The sequence below is a fragment of the Saccostrea cucullata genome, unplaced genomic scaffold (genome assembly GCF_032062105.1).
Source record: "Saccostrea cucullata isolate Sc308-1 unplaced genomic scaffold, CSIRO_AGI_Scuc_v1 ctg1211, whole genome shotgun sequence".
NCBI classification, from domain to species: Eukaryota; Metazoa; Mollusca; class Bivalvia; order Ostreida; family Ostreidae; genus Saccostrea; species Saccostrea cuccullata.
In genome coordinates this window covers 60,820-80,449 of record NW_026921738.1, presented here as the reverse complement: position 1 = coordinate 80,449, position 19,630 = coordinate 60,820, and the positions used below count along the sequence as shown (strand labels likewise).

Sequence of the window (19,630 nt, the reverse complement as noted above, 5' to 3'; positions counted from 1 at the left end):
ATTATATGGCATGATTATGTTCATAAACAGACATGAATGAAAACCTTTGTATGATTTTATTGCTTTGATCAATTGCTACAAAACAATAAAAAAAAATGACATAATAAACTGCAGAACTTGAACTGTTTCCAAGAAGCAAGGATTTATGGATTTACATTGTCATAAATATAATGTTCTCTCTTCCTCGAATCGGGTCTTTTTGTCAAAACTAAGACATTCACAGCCTACCCAATGCAGCACATTCCTTCTCTTCCGGAGCAATCATCCATATTTGATCACAGTGGAACATGCAGACGTGACGCCGAGCTACCAATCTGATCAGTTGCATGATCAGTTATCAGTTGATAAGTTAATTTTCATACATACACACACACATTCTCACTCACCCTGACATACGCTCTTCGAATGCACCCTCCTTTACACAAGTCCTCCAGACACACACACACACACCCTCACACCCACACACACACTGTGTGTGTTTGTAAGCACCACCAATTGAACCAGACACAAAGAATACACACCAATCAACTGATCACCTGGAATTCAAATGGACACCTGAACACAGGTGTTCAGTTGATTTAACGTCATTTTTGTGTTGCTCTCATTCATTTCCAATCGCATTATCTCGGGTATTTCCGTCATAGGTCGGAAATACATTTTCTGCTTGTCGGAAAGGCTCCAGAAGTTTCAATTGATTAAATTTCATCAGAAAAAATAAAAAATATATGAGTGTTCATTTGGAGCCAATTTCCTGATTTCATTTACACAGTGTGTGTGTAATTTTCTACTGCAATTCCCTTCTTTACACAGAAAAATTTGCGCATGCGTAAACGGAATATCGGAAGTTAATGTTCAATGACAAAAGTGATACACGCGGTGACTTATGAATGACCTCTCGGATATATTTTCTGATGTCACCGTGATTACAAGGTATGTTTACTAAAATTATGATTTCATGGCTATGGAATACATACTTACAACTCATAAAACCTCATTGCTGATTGACAACTTATACTTTTTTGTCAAGAATAAGCTGGGAAAATGCATTCGGTATTTTGCTAAATAAGTACATCCATAATTAATTTTTATTTTTTAAAAACCATTAGTGGGAAACGAGTTTCTTCCACAATTGTTCATCTAGGATTTTTATTTTAATATATTAAGTTATAAATACAATAGTTATGAATAGGCCCGTAGAAGGCAAATTTATAATGTAGTAAATATTTATATCAGCAAAATTATTGGGGGGGGGGGGGGGGGACATAGTCTACATACCCCCCCCCCTTGTTCCTAAGGCCATAATGAAAATATCCTAACCTTACAGTTATATTTTAAACGTAAATAATTCTTCAAAAGGAAAGATTTACAGAATCTTTAAACAAAGTTTGGGATTTGAAAATTATATTGATATCTCCTTGATTTATTTTTATGTATACCAAAAATTTTCCAGACAAGCAAAAAAAAAAAAAGCCTAAAAAAAAATTTAAATAAAAGTATAAGAATGAAAAAGTCACTGCTTATGAATTTTTATATCTTAGAATGTAACACTTTAGTAATTTCACACGTACATAGTAAAATAGATCTATATCTGCAAAATTCTAAAGAAATTACTGTCATTTCAATGATAAAAAGTTATGTTTGGATAAGTATGCCATAAGTGAAAATATCCTAACGTTACAGTTATATTTTAAAATTAATATAATTCTTCAAAATGAAAGATTTACAGAATCTTTAAACAAAGTTTGATTTGAAAATTATATTTATATTATGCTTGATTATAGAGAAATAGTAACAAAATTTTATTTTCATGTATAAAAATTATTTTCCATAGAGAATTAAAGATGTCACACGGTATAGCATATATCATTGTGTGATATAATCATAACGTATATGTTAACAATGTGACAAAATGAACTGCTTATGAATTTCATTAATACTTAGAAGGAAAAAAAAACATGTCTTCACTTCTAGCTAATTAGGTCAACGTACTCTAGTTCTGTGTTCATCTCATTCATTAAAATACAAATTCTTTTCTAAACAAATTACTGTCATTTCAATGATAAAAAGTTATGTTTGGATAACGTATGTCCTTAAGTGCAATCATCCTTTCCCTCTCAGCATTTTTTATAATTTGATATTACAGACTTTCCTTACAATGAAATCAAGCAAAACGAATGAAAATTGTTTTTATATTATGCTTATAATATAGAACTATAAGCAAAGAAGTTTATTTTTTTAAAAAGTTTATAAAGAATTAAAGATGTCACACGGATATATCATGTATATTGGTGTAAATCAAACTGAATAACATAACGTCATAAGTTAACAATGATTGTGACAAAATGACCGTGGACGAAACAATCTGTGATCAAAATACCCATAGCCTAGGAAAAAAAAACCTGTCTTCCTGAGTTCCTCCTCTCTTCGTGGCTTAGGCAACGTCTCGGGCGTCTGTGTTCAGTATGTTCAAGATTAGAAATAAGGTTTTTTTTAATTTTTTATTTATGTAATATGATCAATGCAAATGTTTCCATTAACATGATAATATCCCGCCAAATATAGTCTATAGACGGGAATCGTTGTATCAAGTGAACCCATCCATGGGTTAAATGTATTGACAGTTAGAATTTTCTCTACACTGACTACTATCCCTGATGAATCTATATCAGTGGCAATATTAGTATTCAATATACAAAATTTTCATAACAAGTACAATTGAATCTAGGAAATTAAGAGTGTGACTAAAATGGGTAGTAAAACCAGGGCCGGGAATTTTGACACTGAAAACCATGTTTTCGCTTATAATACTGAATTCTTCGTCACGAAACTTACAGATGTAATTTAATATAACAAAATGTGTCTTTGCTGAGAGTTTTAACACCAGATATTATGTTTTTCAATTATAATTAATTAACAATTGTTATTTTCCCGGTGACTAAAATGGGTAGTAAGCCCAGTTTCTTCATTTTGGAGATTTAAAGCTAATTACACTCAAATAATGGGATTTGTTTGTGTTTCATCGTTGTTTATTAACTTTAAGAACTTAGATATTACGACAATTGCAAAAATTAATGTCAATAATTAAAATAATCGACGATTTTTTACACCTGAGACGGTTCAAAACCGAATGTGTTTGCCCGTGACAAACTAGAATATTCCGAAAAAATCGCAATCAGATAACTGAGTGCAGAGAATAATGTAGAATTAATTAAAAAAAGTAACCTACCCCCCCCCCAAAAAAAAAAAAAAATTAAATAAATAAACAAATGGAGAAAATAAATGAAATTTACACAAAAATGCCGACAATTTTTTTTTAAATGCTGATATATATATATATATATATTATTATAACAGTAACTTGATCCGAAGGGTCGTATCACGTCGAGTTGACAGGCGCGGATCATCAGATCTAACGAGACGCGAAGCGTCGAGTTTGATCTGATGATCCGCGCCTGTCAACGAGACGTGATACGACCCTTCGGATCAAGTTACTGTTATAATGATAGATTTATTACATACCTCATTATAACTAGCTAAATATATTAAAATAAACCATTAGAAATCAATTGTATAATATTTATCCATTAAACAAAGCATAATTACAAGGGACTTTTTAACGCGCAAGAAAAATAACGTCATATTTCTGCGTAATACGTCATCAGTTTCAGAGAGTGGTGATATGGATTCAGAGACCAACATGTTGGTGATCCGGAAAATCGGATCACGACGTCACGTGATAGCGTAAATTCAACAGTAAAATTGGGTGATACACATTAGGTATATAATAAAGTTATGTATCTTAATGATTTGACAAGAGAAAGACTGTAGGCTACAGATAGATTCATATTCAGGTAATCATTTCCCTGAAATTACATGTATATATCTGCAGATATAGCTTGGAGCATGTTAATTTAAGATCATAAAGATATTAGCATTAAATTTTTAAAAAAAAGTCTATGCAAATGGGTTGGTTCAGGAATATTTACTACTCTCATCATTATCTTGGAAATTTACCCGTCCAGGGTAAACGTGTCCGGATTTGGTCGTTCCCGGGCAGGGTTCGAGCTGTGCTTCGCCATTGTTGCTTATTGCAAATTTTTTTCAAAAGTGGCAAAAAGAAATTCTAAGTGGCGAAAATGAATTTTTTAGATGTACCATGTACAAAATATGTGTAGTCTTGGTTAGCTCCTTTGTTTATTCAATGTATACAGATAAGTCCTTGGGTATTGCTCTTAAAGTTACAGTTTTTCAACAGTCATGTGCAATATGTGCAACTATGGTCAGTTTTATCATGGAGATTGTATGCACCATTATATTAAATTTTAAAGATTCTTTTTATATTTGCTCATTACAGCTAAAAAATGCGAAAGAAATGGGTAAATCCCCTAGAGGAATCTCAGCTTTGGGTAAAAAAAGATCCACCAGGATTTGAAATTGATGTTTTTGAAAACAAAGGTTAGAATCGTTAAATTACTTATAATATGATAAAGATTTGCTGATAACGTTTAGATATATACTGTCAGTTTCATTTGAACTTTTACTGACACCAGGTAGCACTGATTTTATGACTTTGTGATTCTTTTTATTAGCTCACCTGAGCCGAAGGCTCAAGTGAGCTTTTCTGATCACATTTTGTCCGTCGTCCGTCCATCTGTCTGTCTGTCCGTCTGTCCGTCTGTCTGTCTGTCCGTCTGTAAACTTTTCACATTTTCGACTTCTTCTCAAGAACCACTGGGCCAATTTTGACCAAACTTGGTACAAAGCATCCTTGGGTGAAGGGGAATTTAAATTGTTAAAATGAAGGGACATATCCCCTCGCAAGGGGAGATAATCAAGGAAAGACAAAAATAGGGTGGGGTCATTAAAAAATCTTCTTCTCAAGAACCACTGGGCCAGAAAAGCTGAAACTTATGTGGAAGCATCCTGGGGTAGTGTAGATTCTAAATTGTTCAAATCATGACCCCCGGGGGAAGGGCGGGGCCACAATGGGGAATCAAAGTTTTATATAGAAATAAATAGGAAAAATCTTTGAAAATCTTCTTCTCAAGAACCACTGGGCCAGAAAAGCTAAAACTTATGTGGAAGCATCCTGGTATAGTGTAGATTCTGAATTGTTCAAATAATGACCCCCGGGGGAAGGGCCGGGCCACAATGGGGAATTAAGAGTTTTATATAAAAATATATAGGAAAAATCTTTGAAAATCTTCTTCTCAAGAACCACTGGGCCAGAAAAGCTTAAACTTATGTAGAAGCGTCCTGGTATATTGTAGATCTAAATTGTTCAAATCATGGACCCGTGGGGGAAGGGCGGGGCCACAATGGGGAATCAAAGTTTTATATAGAAATATATGGGAAAAATCTTTGAAAATATTCTTCTCAAGAACCACTGGGCCAGAAAAGCTGAAACTTATGTGGAAGCATCCTGGTATAATGTAGATTCAAATTTGTTCAAATAATGACCTCTGGGGGAAGGGCGGGGCCACAATGGGGAATCAAAGTTTTATATAAAAATATATAGGAAAAATCTTTGAAAATATTCTTCTCAAGAACCACTGGGCCAGAAAAAGTGAAGCTTATGTGGAAGCATTCTGGGGTAGTGTAAATTCTGGATTGTAGCAACCATGACCCCCGGGGGAAGGGCGGGGCCATTATAGGGAATCAAAGTTTTACATAGAAATATATGGGAAAAATCTTTGAAAATCTTTTTCTCAGGAACCACTGGGCCAAAAATAGCTGAAACATATGTGCCCATGGAAGGATCATTGGGTAGTGTAGATTTCGAAATGTCTAAATTATGTTCAGTGGGGTAGGGTGGGGATACATTATGTATAACAAGGGGGAAATCTGGTAATGAACAGAATGGTCAGAGTTTCACAGGTGAGCAATGTGGCCCATGGGCCTCTTGTTGCATAAGTGATAATTAACAAGTTGACTCTATAACTTTATGATTGACATTCTAAATTAAGCAAGAATTTAAGATGACTGTGCCCTTGGAGTTTCCAGCTGTCAATCTGCTAAAACCATTTTCTGTATTTTCTTGTAATGCATGAATGCATGTATTCTTATCATAAAAGTTATTTTTTTATGTTTGTGTGTTGAACTTTAGTAAAAAAAAAATTATATGCATTCAAATAGGAAGAGGAATTAGGACCACTGTGTCCAGACAAAGGGGAGACTTTTTGCTTGTGTATGCAGGTCAGCTTTTATCCAAAAAGGAGGGTGAGAGAAGAGAGAAAAAAAAATCATCAGGATACAGATATTTTTACAGAGATTTATGGTAACTTAAAGATGTATCAATCATGTACTTAATTTTTTTTGAGATGCTGTTGTTTTATCCAATATTTGTTGTGTTACATTTTGTACTGTTTAGCTGCTATGGTAACTTTAAAAAAATTTATTTGCCCATGAAATTTTTTTATTGACACAATTTTGCATTATAATGTATGTTTTTCATCACAAATACCACAATCAGTTGCAATTTTGTGCAGTGTGTACCTGTTATACATTTGCACGAAATTGCCAGTTTTTGAATATATGGCCCCTGTTTCCATGCCATTGAGCCATATAGATCTGTACAATGTAGGAGAATTGGTATTAATTTATTTTAGATCTAAGTAGCAAGTTTTATACCCATGCATACAATATTTTTGACAATGGCAATAATAAAATCTTAGATTTGGATTTCTTTTTTTTCAAATTGAAATAAATTAAATTTATGGTACACTTCAATTTCAAATGCAAGATTGATGGTTTTAGCATTGATGCAACAAAAGAAGATGGAAGACTATGTAGACTCGTCAACCATGGAACGAAAACAGAAATAAATTGCAAAATGAAACTTTATAGGGATTGCCTTTGCCTTTTTGCTACAAGGTATTTAATATTTCTCTAATTTGTTGAATATACCTATATACATATGTAGTATATTTTATATGTATAGAGATTGGCATATCAAGTGTAAATAATTAAATATATCACTTCAAATATTTTATAGAGACATGAAGCAGGGAGAAGAACTTTTGTATGATTATGGCCTAAACTCATACCCATGGAAATCCAATTTAAATTCAGTAAGTTTTTAAGTTTAGCAAATACAATTGCCTTTTTTATTAGCGGAACTCTTTCGCGAGGGAGGTGGGAAACGTCTGTTGGCTGGGGACAACTGTGCTATTGAATACAATACAAGATCGATCGTTGTAGAATTATGTAATTAATTTTTGAGAGGATGTAATCAAAAATGTTACATTTTAAACGATATTTTTAACATTGGGTTCTTCTAATAAAATTTTCTTTGAAAATCGTCGCATTTTAAAGGATAAAATAATCTAAACATTCCTTATTTGAAATCTACATTTGGAATTAAATTCTAGTTTTTTTCGGCATGAAATTGTTCAAATCATTAGATTGTCAAAAACAAAGCCATGTGCCCCTATAATCAATTGCCTTTTTTATAACTGCGAAGTAATATAGTTAACATTTTTCAAAAATATATATTTCTAAAATAAACTTCTTGTCTAGAGGGGCAAAAGTTCAGGTGAGTAAAACAACATTTTAGATAATTATTTTCTTTCTTATGTAAAACACTTTTATTTTTCTTTGTAATAATAATTTAAGGTTATAATGACTTCCTTTTTTTTGTTCTAATTTTTGGACTTTATTAAGACTTTTTCATTTTTTTGTTACTTTGTTATGTTTTACCAGTAAGTTTCAGGAATAATATGCAAGGTATTTTGTTAAAGCTGTCTGTATTGGTAGGTTATGAAATTTTTTAGGCAAATTAACATGTATAATTAATTGTATTGCTGAAATTTCTAACATTGGTATATACATGTATGTGTTTTATAGTTTTTTTTACAATAATTAAAGATCAAAAGGATGATACAAAGGAAGAATGTGGTCCTGCAATGGTAGACAGTGATCGTGCTGATGAAAAAAGGAATCCCCAGGGTGTTTGTTATCATGAGAAAACATTGGGAGACAGTGATCGTATGAAAGGTCCCAGGGGGGTTCTAAGAAAACATTGGGAGGTATGTAAATTTTTTTTTTAAATTATGTCAGACTGATCTTCCTGATTTGTTTAAAAATAAATTAATTGATTATGATACATGTATATGCTAACCAGCCCAGGCATTTAGTTCTATTTTTTACAATAATTAAAGGTGAAGAGGATTCTAAAGAGGATGACTGTGGTCCTGCAATGATTTGTAGTGATCATTCTGATGAAAGGTGTTCCCTTGATATTTTAGAGAAAACAGTGGGAGGTATGTAGATAAATATTTGAATAGTCTTGTTTTGAACTGTCCTTCCTCTCTGAGCATTTTAAAAAGCTTAACTGGTAGTTATTTCAGAAAAAATGATGTATTTTTTTAATAAGATAAATTAATTGAATATGATACATGTACATATGTTAACCAGTCCAGGCATTTAGTTTTCTTTTTTCCTTGACAATAAAGGTCAAGAGGATGTTATCATGGAAGACTGTGGTCTTCAAGAGGATGATACAAAGGAAGAATGTGGTCCTGCAATGGTAGACAGTGATCGTGCTGATGAAAGGTGTTCCCCTGGTGTTTCAGAGAAAAAGGGGAGAGGTATGTAGATAAATTAATATTTAAAAATCTTGTTTTGGACAGTCCTTCCTCTCTCAGTATTAAAGCTTTTTTAAAAAGATAAATTAATTGAATATGATACATGTGCATATGTTAACCTATCAATGCATTTAGTTTTCTTTTTTCCTTGACAATAAAGGTCAAGAGGATGTTATCATGGAAGACTGTGGTCTTCAAGAGGATGATACAAAGGAAGACTGTGGTCCTGCAATGGTAGACAGTGATCGTGCTGATGAAAGGTGTTCCCCTGGTGTTTCAGAGAAAAAGGGGGGAGGTATGTATAGGGAACTCTAGAGTATGAGCTTTTTATTTTCAGATGAACACAATTAATATATGTATTAATCTTCACAAATAAGCTTTTGGTATTAATCTCTTTCTCTATAATATATATTGTATACTTTTTTATTCTTAAGTTATAAGAATTCAATCTTAAGTATATAAAACTGTAATATCAGCCTGGATAGCTCAATCTGTAGAGAACCTGACTAGTGATGCAGGGGTCCTGGGTTCATTCCGGGTCATGGTCCTTCCATACATTTTTTTATGCCCCGTCATGAATATGGCATATAGTGTTTGTCATCCGTCTTCCGTTTCCGTCCTTCTGTCCTTCTGTCACACTTTGCGTTTAAAAGCTAAGTTTCAAAGAAACCATCCAAGATATTTTCATCAAACTTTATATGCTGATAGATATTGATGAGAGGTATGCAACTGCATCAACATTTTTTGACCTTGACCTTTCCTTTGACCTTGACTTCACTTTTGTTTAATTAGTGTTTAGCTCAGTTTAAAACATACCATTCATGATGGATTTATCAAACTTCACATGTTGATACAAACTTGCATGGATGATGCATCTTGGGATGAACACTACCAGACTTGCTTCGGATGCTGGATCTGACCTACATTTTCAGATGAACACCAAATTTAAGTTTTTGGAGCAGGTCCATTCCTAAGGAAATATAAGCCCTACTTGGAAAACTTGCATGGATGATCATCAGGGATGGAATAAGCAGACTTTTCAGATTGGAACCTATTTTTCATTCCCAAGTAACTATAAGCCCTATATATGATGCATCTATATGGACACTTTGCTTCAAATGCTGGATCTTATATTTTCTTCCAAAGTTAAAGTTACCTGAACCAAACTTGCATGGATGATGCATCTAGGGATGGACACTACCAGACTTGCTTCGTATGCTGGATCTGACCTATATTTTCAAAGTAACTATAAGTCCTGCCCGAACCAAACTTGCATGGATGATGCATCTGGATAGACTTGCTTCAATGCTGGATCTGACTTATATTTTCATTCCCAAGTAACTATAAGTCCTATCTGATCCAAACTTGCATGGATGATGCATCTAGGGATAGACACTACCAGACTTGCTTCAGATGCTGGATTGACCTATATTTTCCAAACAAGCAATTAAGCTGCATCACTATTCAAGATATTCTGATCAAATTTTATACACACACAAATTTTCATGTTGCTTTTTACATCCTCGGCGGGGCATTCATGTCTGGACATATTTCTAGTTCAAACAAAATATATTTAATTTAAGGTCACTGTTCCTGCATAGAGGAAGAGGACAATGGAATTAGTCTTCAAGGAAACATCCCTCATATCACAGTGTCTGGCAAGTCCACTCTAACAGAGAAGGTAAATTTCTCTGAAATCACGAAGTCATGTAATAACATTTCTTGAAATTTTGCAGTAGACAAGGATACATTATATACATTTGCATACTTTTTTGAAATTCCAATTGATCAATTTATTGGGTTTTATGACCCTATTCAAATTATTTATTGTATTCACTGTAAGCTTTGCAATTCAAAATTTGTAGCATTCCAAGTACATGTTATGTCGTTGCTAATGTGAGTTTGTCATTTTATATTTTTATGATTAGTTTGCATATTTCAAAATAAAAATGAAGTAAAATGTTTTTTTTGCAGGAAGAAATTTGCAAATTTTTTCAATTTTTCAATGGAGTGACAAAACGTCATTTGAAATTCAGCAAGAACATTACTCATGTTGTCATGATCACAGGTAAACCAAAGAGTTCATTGAAATAGCATGTATAAGAACAAAATTCATGTTTATCAAAAAAATTTTCTGATTTCCCTTTTTACAGAAGAATTCACAATATCTTTCCATATTTCTATTTCAGATAGCAAAAACTTTATCTGTGATCGAACTATGAAATATATTCAAGGCATTGCGCATAGATGTTGGGTATTGAGTAGTGAATGGTTGTACAAGTCATTAGAAGCAGGTGTTTTACTACCTGAGGTATAATAAAAGATAATCACTTATTTTCTGATTATAGATATCCTATATTCCACTAAGTTGGTAATTTTGATTTAGGAATTTTTTTTATTAATTTTAGGAGAAATATGTAATTAGAGGAGATACAGTTTCTGGAGAGGAAGCAGTAGGAGCAAGAAAATCAACTTCATCAGAGGCAGCAGCAGGAGTTTTGCAGACAATGTCAATATATTTACATGGATTTAATGAAGGATCAAAGATATCCAGGGGTTAGTAAACCTGTTTCCCACTACATACTTTGCTACCCACCACTCAATTTCTTGCAATGCTTGAATTTGTCTTGGATTACGAAAACTCGTAATATAGTTTCTTACAATCTGCTATATTACGCGTATTCGTAATTTAACTACATTACGAAAAATCGTAATATAAGTTTTATATTACGAAAACTTGTAATATTACGAATTTTCGTATTGGACTGGACTGATAGAGGCACCTTAAGATGTACAAATTTACTTCACAACATTTATGCATCTATTTTTCTTTTACAGAGGAAGTTGAGGATCTTATAATCTGTAGTGGAGGACAATTATTAGGTTCATTAAGCCCAAATTTGACAAATGCAATCACATTAACATTGGGGGAAACAATGGCAGATGTTTCTGAGAAAGATAATAAGTACTTCTGCTGTAAGTAGTACACATTGTGAAATGTTTAGTTAGATTTATTACAGCTAGGATTTTCCTTTTCAATCATTCTATTACAGATCTGTGTCTATAGTTCATAAACATTACTTTTAAATTCAGGTATTAAACAAATCTATGGTATTTCAACGGCAACATTGTCATGGCTGATGGATTGTATAGCTGAGCAGAAGCTTAATTCACCATCAGACTATTTAGGTATGTTTTATATAAGTTCACCTCAATGGCATTTAAGTAGCAAAAGCTATGATGTTGAACACAGCATATTCATATCATTGCTTAGTGAAAATATGTTATTTTAGCCTGTATTTGTATGTATGTGTAGCTAGCATAATGTCATTTTTGATAAAACCATTTAATTTTTTTAAAAAAATGTCAAGTTGAATTGTCTGAGAAACACAAATTTATCTTTTTATTTTGGATTTCTTGTGATATACCTGTACCAGGGAATTACATCTACCTATCTACATACATACTTGTGTACAGTATTATGAGTATGAATTATCCAGATGAGAATGACTATTAAAATGTACAAAACAACATTAAAAATGTTGATTTAGTAATCATAAGTTCTAAATATTAAAATAGATTTAAAAAAAGCTACAGTATTTTCATTATCTGTCTAACAGTAAGATAAGTGTAAATTGACTTCTGAAATTATGATGATGCAGTTTAAATGTTGAGACAGTTAATCTCTTGAGATATTAAAGCAGGAAAATAAAATTTTAATTCTAAATGTATGTGTTGAATTTTATAGCTGCAAATTATTATGGTGAAGAGGCTAATGAAGACACACCGAAAATTGAAGAAGACATTGACTGGATTCCGGGGAAAGATGATGGTGATACTGGAGAGGATGGTGATGAAATACAGTGTTATAAAGAGGTTGATGTCGATGCTAATGATGACAGCGAGGAAAATGTAGAAGATCCAGACTGGATTCCTGGAAAAAGTGATGATGAGGATGATGAGGATGATGATGATGATGATGATGGAAAGAACAACAAAGATAATGAGATAACAGATACTGAAGTTCAAGATGTTATTTGTGCTGGATTGCATGGAAAGAACAAACAGGACAGTGCAGAAGACTGGATACCTGGGACAAGTGAAGATGATGATGATGACGAGGATGAAAATGAAGTTGTCATTCCCAATATTGGTGCTAACAACAATATTGTACTTCAAATGACAAGAAAAACAACAAAGGGGCGTAGTGGGAAAAAAAATATTTGTTATTATTGCGAGAAACCATATAGTAGAATTTCTAGACATTTGATTCAAGTGCATAACAAAGAAATGGAAATAGCGAAAATTCTATCATTTCCAAAAAAGAGCAAGGAAAGAAAAACGTTGTGGAAGGAAATCGTAAATAAAGGAAACTACAAGCACAACTATGATGTTATGAAAAATGGTAATGGTGAGATAGTACCAAAATACAGACCAAGAAGTACAACAAACAATCCAGAACCAGAGAATTGCTATTCATCTTATGCACCTTGTGAATTTTGTTTGGGTTCGTATAAGAAAACAGACCTGTGGAAACACCAAAAAAAGTGTGAACTAAAGAGTAGTGAAAAAAAAAGTAAAGCGAACCCAATTCGGATGGGGAAACTTCTCCTACCAATTGTTGGAACTAGCAAAGGATTCTATGAGAACATTTTTATTAAAATGAGGGATGATGCTGTCAAACTTGAAATCCAAAATGATCCTCTTGTTTTGCAATTTGCTGAAAGGTTGTATGAAAAAAATGGAGCAAATCTTCATCAACACCAGTATATTTCTCAAAGACTAAGAGAATTGGGGAGGCTGCTAATGCAGTTTAAGGAAGATCATACTGAAATCACATCATTAAAATCGGCTTTAAATCCAGCCAACTGGGACAAACTTATTCTTGCAATCAAAACTTTGGCTGGCCATGATGAGAAAGACAATTCCTACCAGACTCCCTCATTGCCCTTAAAACTAGGGCACAGCCTAAGCAAATGTGCCAAAATCTTAAAGTCTAATGCAATAATTGAAGAGAATGAAGCAGATAGAAAAATTGCAGACAACTTCCTGATTTTATATCAGAGTGATTGGGAAGAGAGAATATCTTCCCAAGCCTTGGCAACTTTACACAATGAGAAGTTTAACAAGCCTATGTATGTTCCTCTTGCAGAGGATGTGGTCCTGCTGAACAAATATCTCTCTACAGCTGCCATGACCCTCAAAGAAAGACTTGATGACAAAATAGAGGAAGCTGTGTACTCTGAACTGGCCGAAGTCTGTCTTGCACAGGTAATATTGTTTAACAGAAAGAGGAGTGGGGAGGCACAGCGTTTGACTCTTACCCAATATAATGAAGGCTTGACAAACAAACCATATGTTAACAATGACATAGAGAAATCTTTAACAAAATTTGAAAGTGAGCTATGCAAGAGCCATACAAGAATCGAAATCAGAGGGAAAAAAGGAGCAAAAGTCCCAATCCTTCTAACAAACAGCTTAAAAGAAACAATGGAAGCACTTCTGAAGGCCAGAAAGGCACTGAAAATTGATTCAGACTACCTATTCATAAAACCAAAAAACTCAAACCCAATCAGGGGGTCAGATTGCTTAAGAAAATTTTCACTCAAATGTGGTGCGAAATGTCCAAACCTACTTACTTCCACTAGATTGAGAAAACACCTTGCAACAATTTGTCAGATACTAGAACTCAGTGAATCAAACCAAGATATGCTCGCCAAATTTATGGGACATGACATAAGAATTCACAGAGAATTTTATCGCCTGCCTGACTCGACCCTAGAATTGGCGAAAGTTGCTAAGGTTCTACATCTAATAAACACTGGTGGAATTGCAAAGTACAAAAACAAAGATTTTGATGAAATCGAGTTTGATTACACAGGTAATTTTTTTGAAATGTTCATGAATACACATATAGTAATGTTTAATTTAAGGACAGAAATAGTTCTTTACTGATGACAATAAATTTATCTGTGTACATAAATATATTTATATTGTCAAAATTGTAGCTGAAGTTGAAATTCAAGAAGATGAAGTAGATGAGAACAAGTCTGATGATAATGAAATAGAGGATGAAGAGTCAGACGAAGATGTTTATGAATTCCCCGACCCTTGCAAATCAATAAAAAAGAGAAAAGTCACGCAAAAGAAAGGTACATTTTGAAATTTTGAAATTTTATTCTCTTTTTTTGTCTTCCATTACTCAACAGAATTATCTTTACAAGATTTTGAAGAAGTGTTTCCAAAATATTAGTCCTTTTTGTTTATCATGCATTTATCACATTTATAGATAGATAGAGGGGTTTGAGAGGGGATAGCAGAATAACCAGGGCATTATGTCATTATAGGCGGGGAAATTTCCCAGGTCTCAGGGACAACCCTGGATCATAGATCCATAAATGGACAGACAGATAGATAGATAGATAAATAAACAGATAGATAGATTGATAGCCATTGAGATTAATATATAATTATTTCATATTTAAGGTACAAGCAGAAATGGTGGACGACATCATTGGTCAAAGGATGAGAAAAATGCCATTGAGCGCCAGTTTTCTGAATATTTCAAATCTGGACATACACCTGGTCGATTAGCATGCTTAAATGCAATTGCAAAAGAACCAATACTCTCAAAACATGACTGGTCCAAGATAAAGCATACTGATAGAAATATGATCATTTCACAAAAAAGGAAACTATACAAGGCTTAAATATTTCATATCTTATTTCATTATTGTATGTTAAAATTAAAGAAGACATGGGAAAAGGAGGGCATTATTCCTTGTCTCCTACATTTCTTAGCCTGTATACATGTTTGTTTGGTTGTTTATATATTTGTTAGTTTGTTTGTTTTTGGTTACGATTTAGTGTATTTATCTGCTTATATATGTAATATGATCAAACAGTAAAACTTAAAATTCTAATTGCTCTAATTGGCTAATTGCAATCCAGTGAAACCAATGAGAAGAAAGTTATACATGTATGATGATCTTAATGCTGAAAAGCTTTGGAAAATTGACATATCTATTGTTTATTTATCAATGTTTTCAGATTCAATGCATATAGATATAAATTAAAGTCTGATAAAATCAACTAGCCTATAGATTTTATTTTGTAATCAATATTGCATGAAAAATCATACATGAACTTAAAGCATGAAAATAGAGTTTATATTAATGATTATGTCATTCTCTTCTTGTCTAGGCCCTGTACATATTTTTGTTTTTCTAATAAATGAAATAGAATTTATGTACATGTATCTCTTTTGATAGATCATAACAATATGAATATTTTATCTACGTGTAGATTCTGATATGAAATTGAGATTTATAATTACTAAAATATTAAAATGAAAATGATCTTGCACAAGTGTGTACTCTAGGTTTTTGTTGTTGTTTTTTATCTGCATGGTCATAGTTGATATCTCTAAAATAAAATGTCTTTGCTGTATCTAATTTTTAACTACACTCTTTTTCTGCCAGTTTTATTTTGTATTCTAATGTTTTCATTTGTAACAATGAAACTGTATTTTACTATTTGAAACATGTAGATTAGCTGTTTTTAATAAGCCATGGTATACTTGTACAAGTTATCCATTATGGCCAAAGATCTAATGTACCTTCATGTACTCTTTATTTTAGAAATTGATACTTCACAAATACGTACAATTGAACTTCGATATCTCGAATATCATGTATCTATCGAAGTCATTTTGAACCAAACTGCATATTCCTTAAGTATTTAATTCTGGATATCTCGAATTCTTGGTTATTTCGAAGTATTTTTTCAGTCCCTTCGAGTTTGAGATAACGAGGTTTGACTGTATTTATATAAAGGATAAATGTATAACATATTCAATATTTCCGTTAGAAGGGCTTAGTTTTGTTATTACTGGTTTAAAATGTATTTATCATTATTTTTTATGATATATTAGCTGTTAATATAATGACATTAATGATATGAATTCGATGTTGAGTCAATTTGAAATAGTCTGCTAATATATTTTTATACTTATTTAGTCATTTCTATGCAATGAATTTCAATTTGTACAAATAATGAATTTTTATATGTTCAATAAATAATTTCATTTTTGTAATCTTTGCTGAAACTTAATCTACAGGAGATGAAAAGAGACAATTTTAGTAAACATGTGTTATTATATGTCGGTGTGATTGCGTAATTGCGATTCATGCTTACATTACAACTGAAAGTAATTTGAGTATTTTTTTCTCTGAAGTATTCATAAACACGTTTGAATTGCAGAATTACAGAAATTTAATATGGGGATAAACTGAGCAACTGATATCTGAGATGTGTTAAGGCACTTCGTTACATTGAAAGTATCGCTGACTTTTATGGTCTAAAATGTTAAGCTAATAGAGAAGTCGTCATACACTGAAGCATATCAATAATACATATTTTTTTTTACCGAAAGAATGTATATATACATACATGTAGTTTTGTAATTTAGGTGTTATATTGATAGTGTGTATGTGAAATGTTCAGTTGAATGTTTGTAAAAGGCATAATTGGAATCAATTACGTCTGATATCGGCAAATAATTAGCTCTGTACTACATCTACATCTATAGGTTACAAAAACGCTGTCTTCTTAGACCTTTAAGTTTCGGTGAGCGGTGTTGCTAAAAGCCCGATTAATTTTTAAAAATAATATTGTTTATCAAGCAGGAAAGATATGGAGATAACGAACAGTATTCAATCTCAAAGTTCATTAAACATTATGCAAAACAAGAGCAGAGCAAACACGGACTTCCGAAACATCAGAGGTGGGATCAGGTGCCATGGAGGAGTGAGCATCCCTTGCTGGCCGGTCACACCCGTCGTGTACTCGTTGTCATGATCAGGAAATAACGGAAAAAATCCGTCGTCAATTCAGTGTATAAATAATGGACTAAAAATTGGTATGAAAAACGTCAGTCAGCATTTGACTCTATTTGCTGACAGGTCATTGTATCGACCATAGAACTTACGAAATGATGACTTTAAACGAGACTGTTGATATTTTGTTTCATTCAACTTGCTTGTCAATAATTTACTTCGTTTAAGAAATTGTTCAGAATACGTAGAGCATGCTCTTGCGTATCGAATCAACTGAGATATACATGTATATACTCCGTATGCAGGTGATGAAGAAATATTGCTGCATCAAATAATATAAACGAAACAAATTTAAAAAAATTCATGGAAGTAAATTCTCTCTCTCTCTCTCTCTCTCTCTCTCTCTCTCTCTCTCTCTCTCTCTCTCTCTCTCTCTCTCTCTTCTCTTTTGAATTGACCTATCGATCGATCACTCAGAGAGAAAATAGAATTAGTATGGAACAGATGTACCTTTTAGTGTACAGGAACTTTTTTTGTCCCCCGCTTTTGCGAAAGCGAGGGGACATTAAATCTTATTCATCTGTCAGTCTGTCACAAAAACTTTGACCTTGGTCATAACTTTTAAATGAGAAGAGACAGGGCCTTCATATTTCACATGTATATTACCTCTGACAAGGCCTTTTCAAATAAACTACGACCCCTCCCCCGTGACCTTGACGCTTGAACTTATTTTCGAAAATGTTATCTTTGCTTATAACTTTTGATTGAGAAGAAATAAGACTTTCACATTTGACCAGTGCCAATACCTTTTAAAATATGCTATGGTTTTTTTTACCCCATGACCTTGACTTTGATATTTGACCTACTTTTCAAAATTATATCTTTGCTTATTCCTTTTGATTCAGAATAGATACGGCTTACATATTTGACGTATATTACAAGTGAGGTGTTGCTGAGCATGCTATTATTTTTTAGCCCTTGACCTTCCTGTTTGACCTAATTTTCAAAATACATTTAACTTGGGTGATTTATTTTGAATGATATATAATAGGTTGTTGATATTTGACAAGTACATTACCTGTGTAATTTTTTTTTCGAATATGCTATGATATTAGACCCCATGACCCTGACCTTCAAATTGACCTAATTTTCAAACATTTCATAAGTGTTGTTATCTTTTGAAGGAGTGAAGATTGGACAATCATGTTTGACACGTGCATTACCTGTGACAAGCATTTCCAAATGTATTATGATTTTTAATCCCATGATCATTAAAGTTTGACCTAATTTTCAACAAAGCGGGTACAATATGCCATAAAAATGGCATCGCATCGGTTTGTTCCCATCTCGCCTTAACTGTAAAATTTCGTATTCCCATTTCGCCTTAGTAAGCTCTCAGGTGAATTAAGGTGACGAAGATTTAAAATATTAAGCTTAAAGTATTTTTTTAAAAAATACTTGGTGTAAAATGTATTAGTAGTATAAGGGGCCTAGATAGCCCGGAAGATTCTGATTGGCTGAGAGGAATCACGTGATCAGTTCTGATTGGTGGAGGGGATAGGTGGGTCAACTGAGTGCAGTCCTAACCCTAACTAACCCTATCCCCTTTAGCCCTAACTAACCCTAATCCTAACCCTAGCCCTAACCTAACCCTAACCCTAACGCTAACGCCCTAACCCTAACCCTAACTAACCCTAACCCCCTACCCTAACTAACCCTAACCCTAACTAACCCTATCCCCCCTTAGCCCTAACTAACCCTAACCCTAACTAACCCTAACCCCCTTAGCCCCAACCCCGTAGCCCTAACTAACCCTAACCCTAACCCTAACCCCCCTAACTAACCCTAACCTATTCCCTTAAATACAGGGGTCCACTTACACTGTGTTTACACTGTATATAGTTTTTTACTATACGCTGCCACTACGATTCACAACCTTGCTACTACGATTTTTTGGCAGCGATTCAAAAGAATGTCATTATGACGTCACGCATTCATTCACAGTCTACAGCTCAGTCTAGCCTAACCAGTTTGAACTGGTTTTACTGAAAACAAGAACACACACAATACAGATTAGAACACAGATTTTATTCAAGTGAAAATATACATACAATTACATTTTCTGTTTCTTCTGGGCCTTTTCACTGGTCTGGGGTAGTTTCCTTTTGGTTTCCCTAGGTTTTCTTTCTATGTCTTTTACCAATACAT

The 19,630-nt window shown here is 33.2% G+C and overlaps 2 protein-coding genes across 5 annotated transcripts; both read left to right on the top strand.

Moving 5' to 3' along the window:
• The first annotated feature begins 718 nt into the window (after nucleotides 1–718).
• On the top strand, nucleotides 719–7,930 carry LOC134260662 (N-lysine methyltransferase KMT5A-like). 4 transcript variants are annotated; one of them, XM_062743214.1, is made up of 6 exons: nucleotides 719–930; nucleotides 4,355–4,455; nucleotides 6,136–6,277; nucleotides 6,757–6,873; nucleotides 6,995–7,070; nucleotides 7,867–7,930. In XM_062743214.1, exons 2-6 carry the CDS (start codon nucleotides 4,362–4,364, stop codon nucleotides 7,909–7,911), a joined length of 474 nt encoding a protein of 157 aa, XP_062599198.1. In that variant the 5' UTR covers nucleotides 719–930; nucleotides 4,355–4,361; the 3' UTR covers nucleotides 7,912–7,930. The 4 variants fall into 4 exon arrangements, with proteins under 4 accessions (XP_062599198.1, XP_062599197.1, XP_062599196.1 ...); XM_062743213.1 differs by lacking the exon at nucleotides 719–930 and adding an exon at nucleotides 2,134–2,460; XM_062743212.1 differs by lacking the exon at nucleotides 719–930 and adding an exon at nucleotides 2,135–2,483.
• Nucleotides 7,931–7,994: 64 nt separating this feature from the next.
• On the top strand, nucleotides 7,995–15,737 carry LOC134260661 (uncharacterized). The gene is made up of 13 exons (XM_062743211.1): nucleotides 7,995–8,027; nucleotides 8,160–8,261; nucleotides 8,454–8,588; nucleotides 8,746–8,880; nucleotides 10,169–10,266; nucleotides 10,560–10,653; nucleotides 10,775–10,896; nucleotides 10,994–11,141; nucleotides 11,424–11,561; nucleotides 11,679–11,774; nucleotides 12,334–14,466; nucleotides 14,594–14,737; nucleotides 15,072–15,737. Exons 2-13 carry the CDS (start codon nucleotides 8,198–8,200, stop codon nucleotides 15,293–15,295), a joined length of 3,531 nt encoding a protein of 1,176 aa, XP_062599195.1. The 5' UTR covers nucleotides 7,995–8,027; nucleotides 8,160–8,197; the 3' UTR covers nucleotides 15,296–15,737.
• The last annotated feature ends 3,893 nt before the right edge of the window (nucleotides 15,738–19,630 follow it).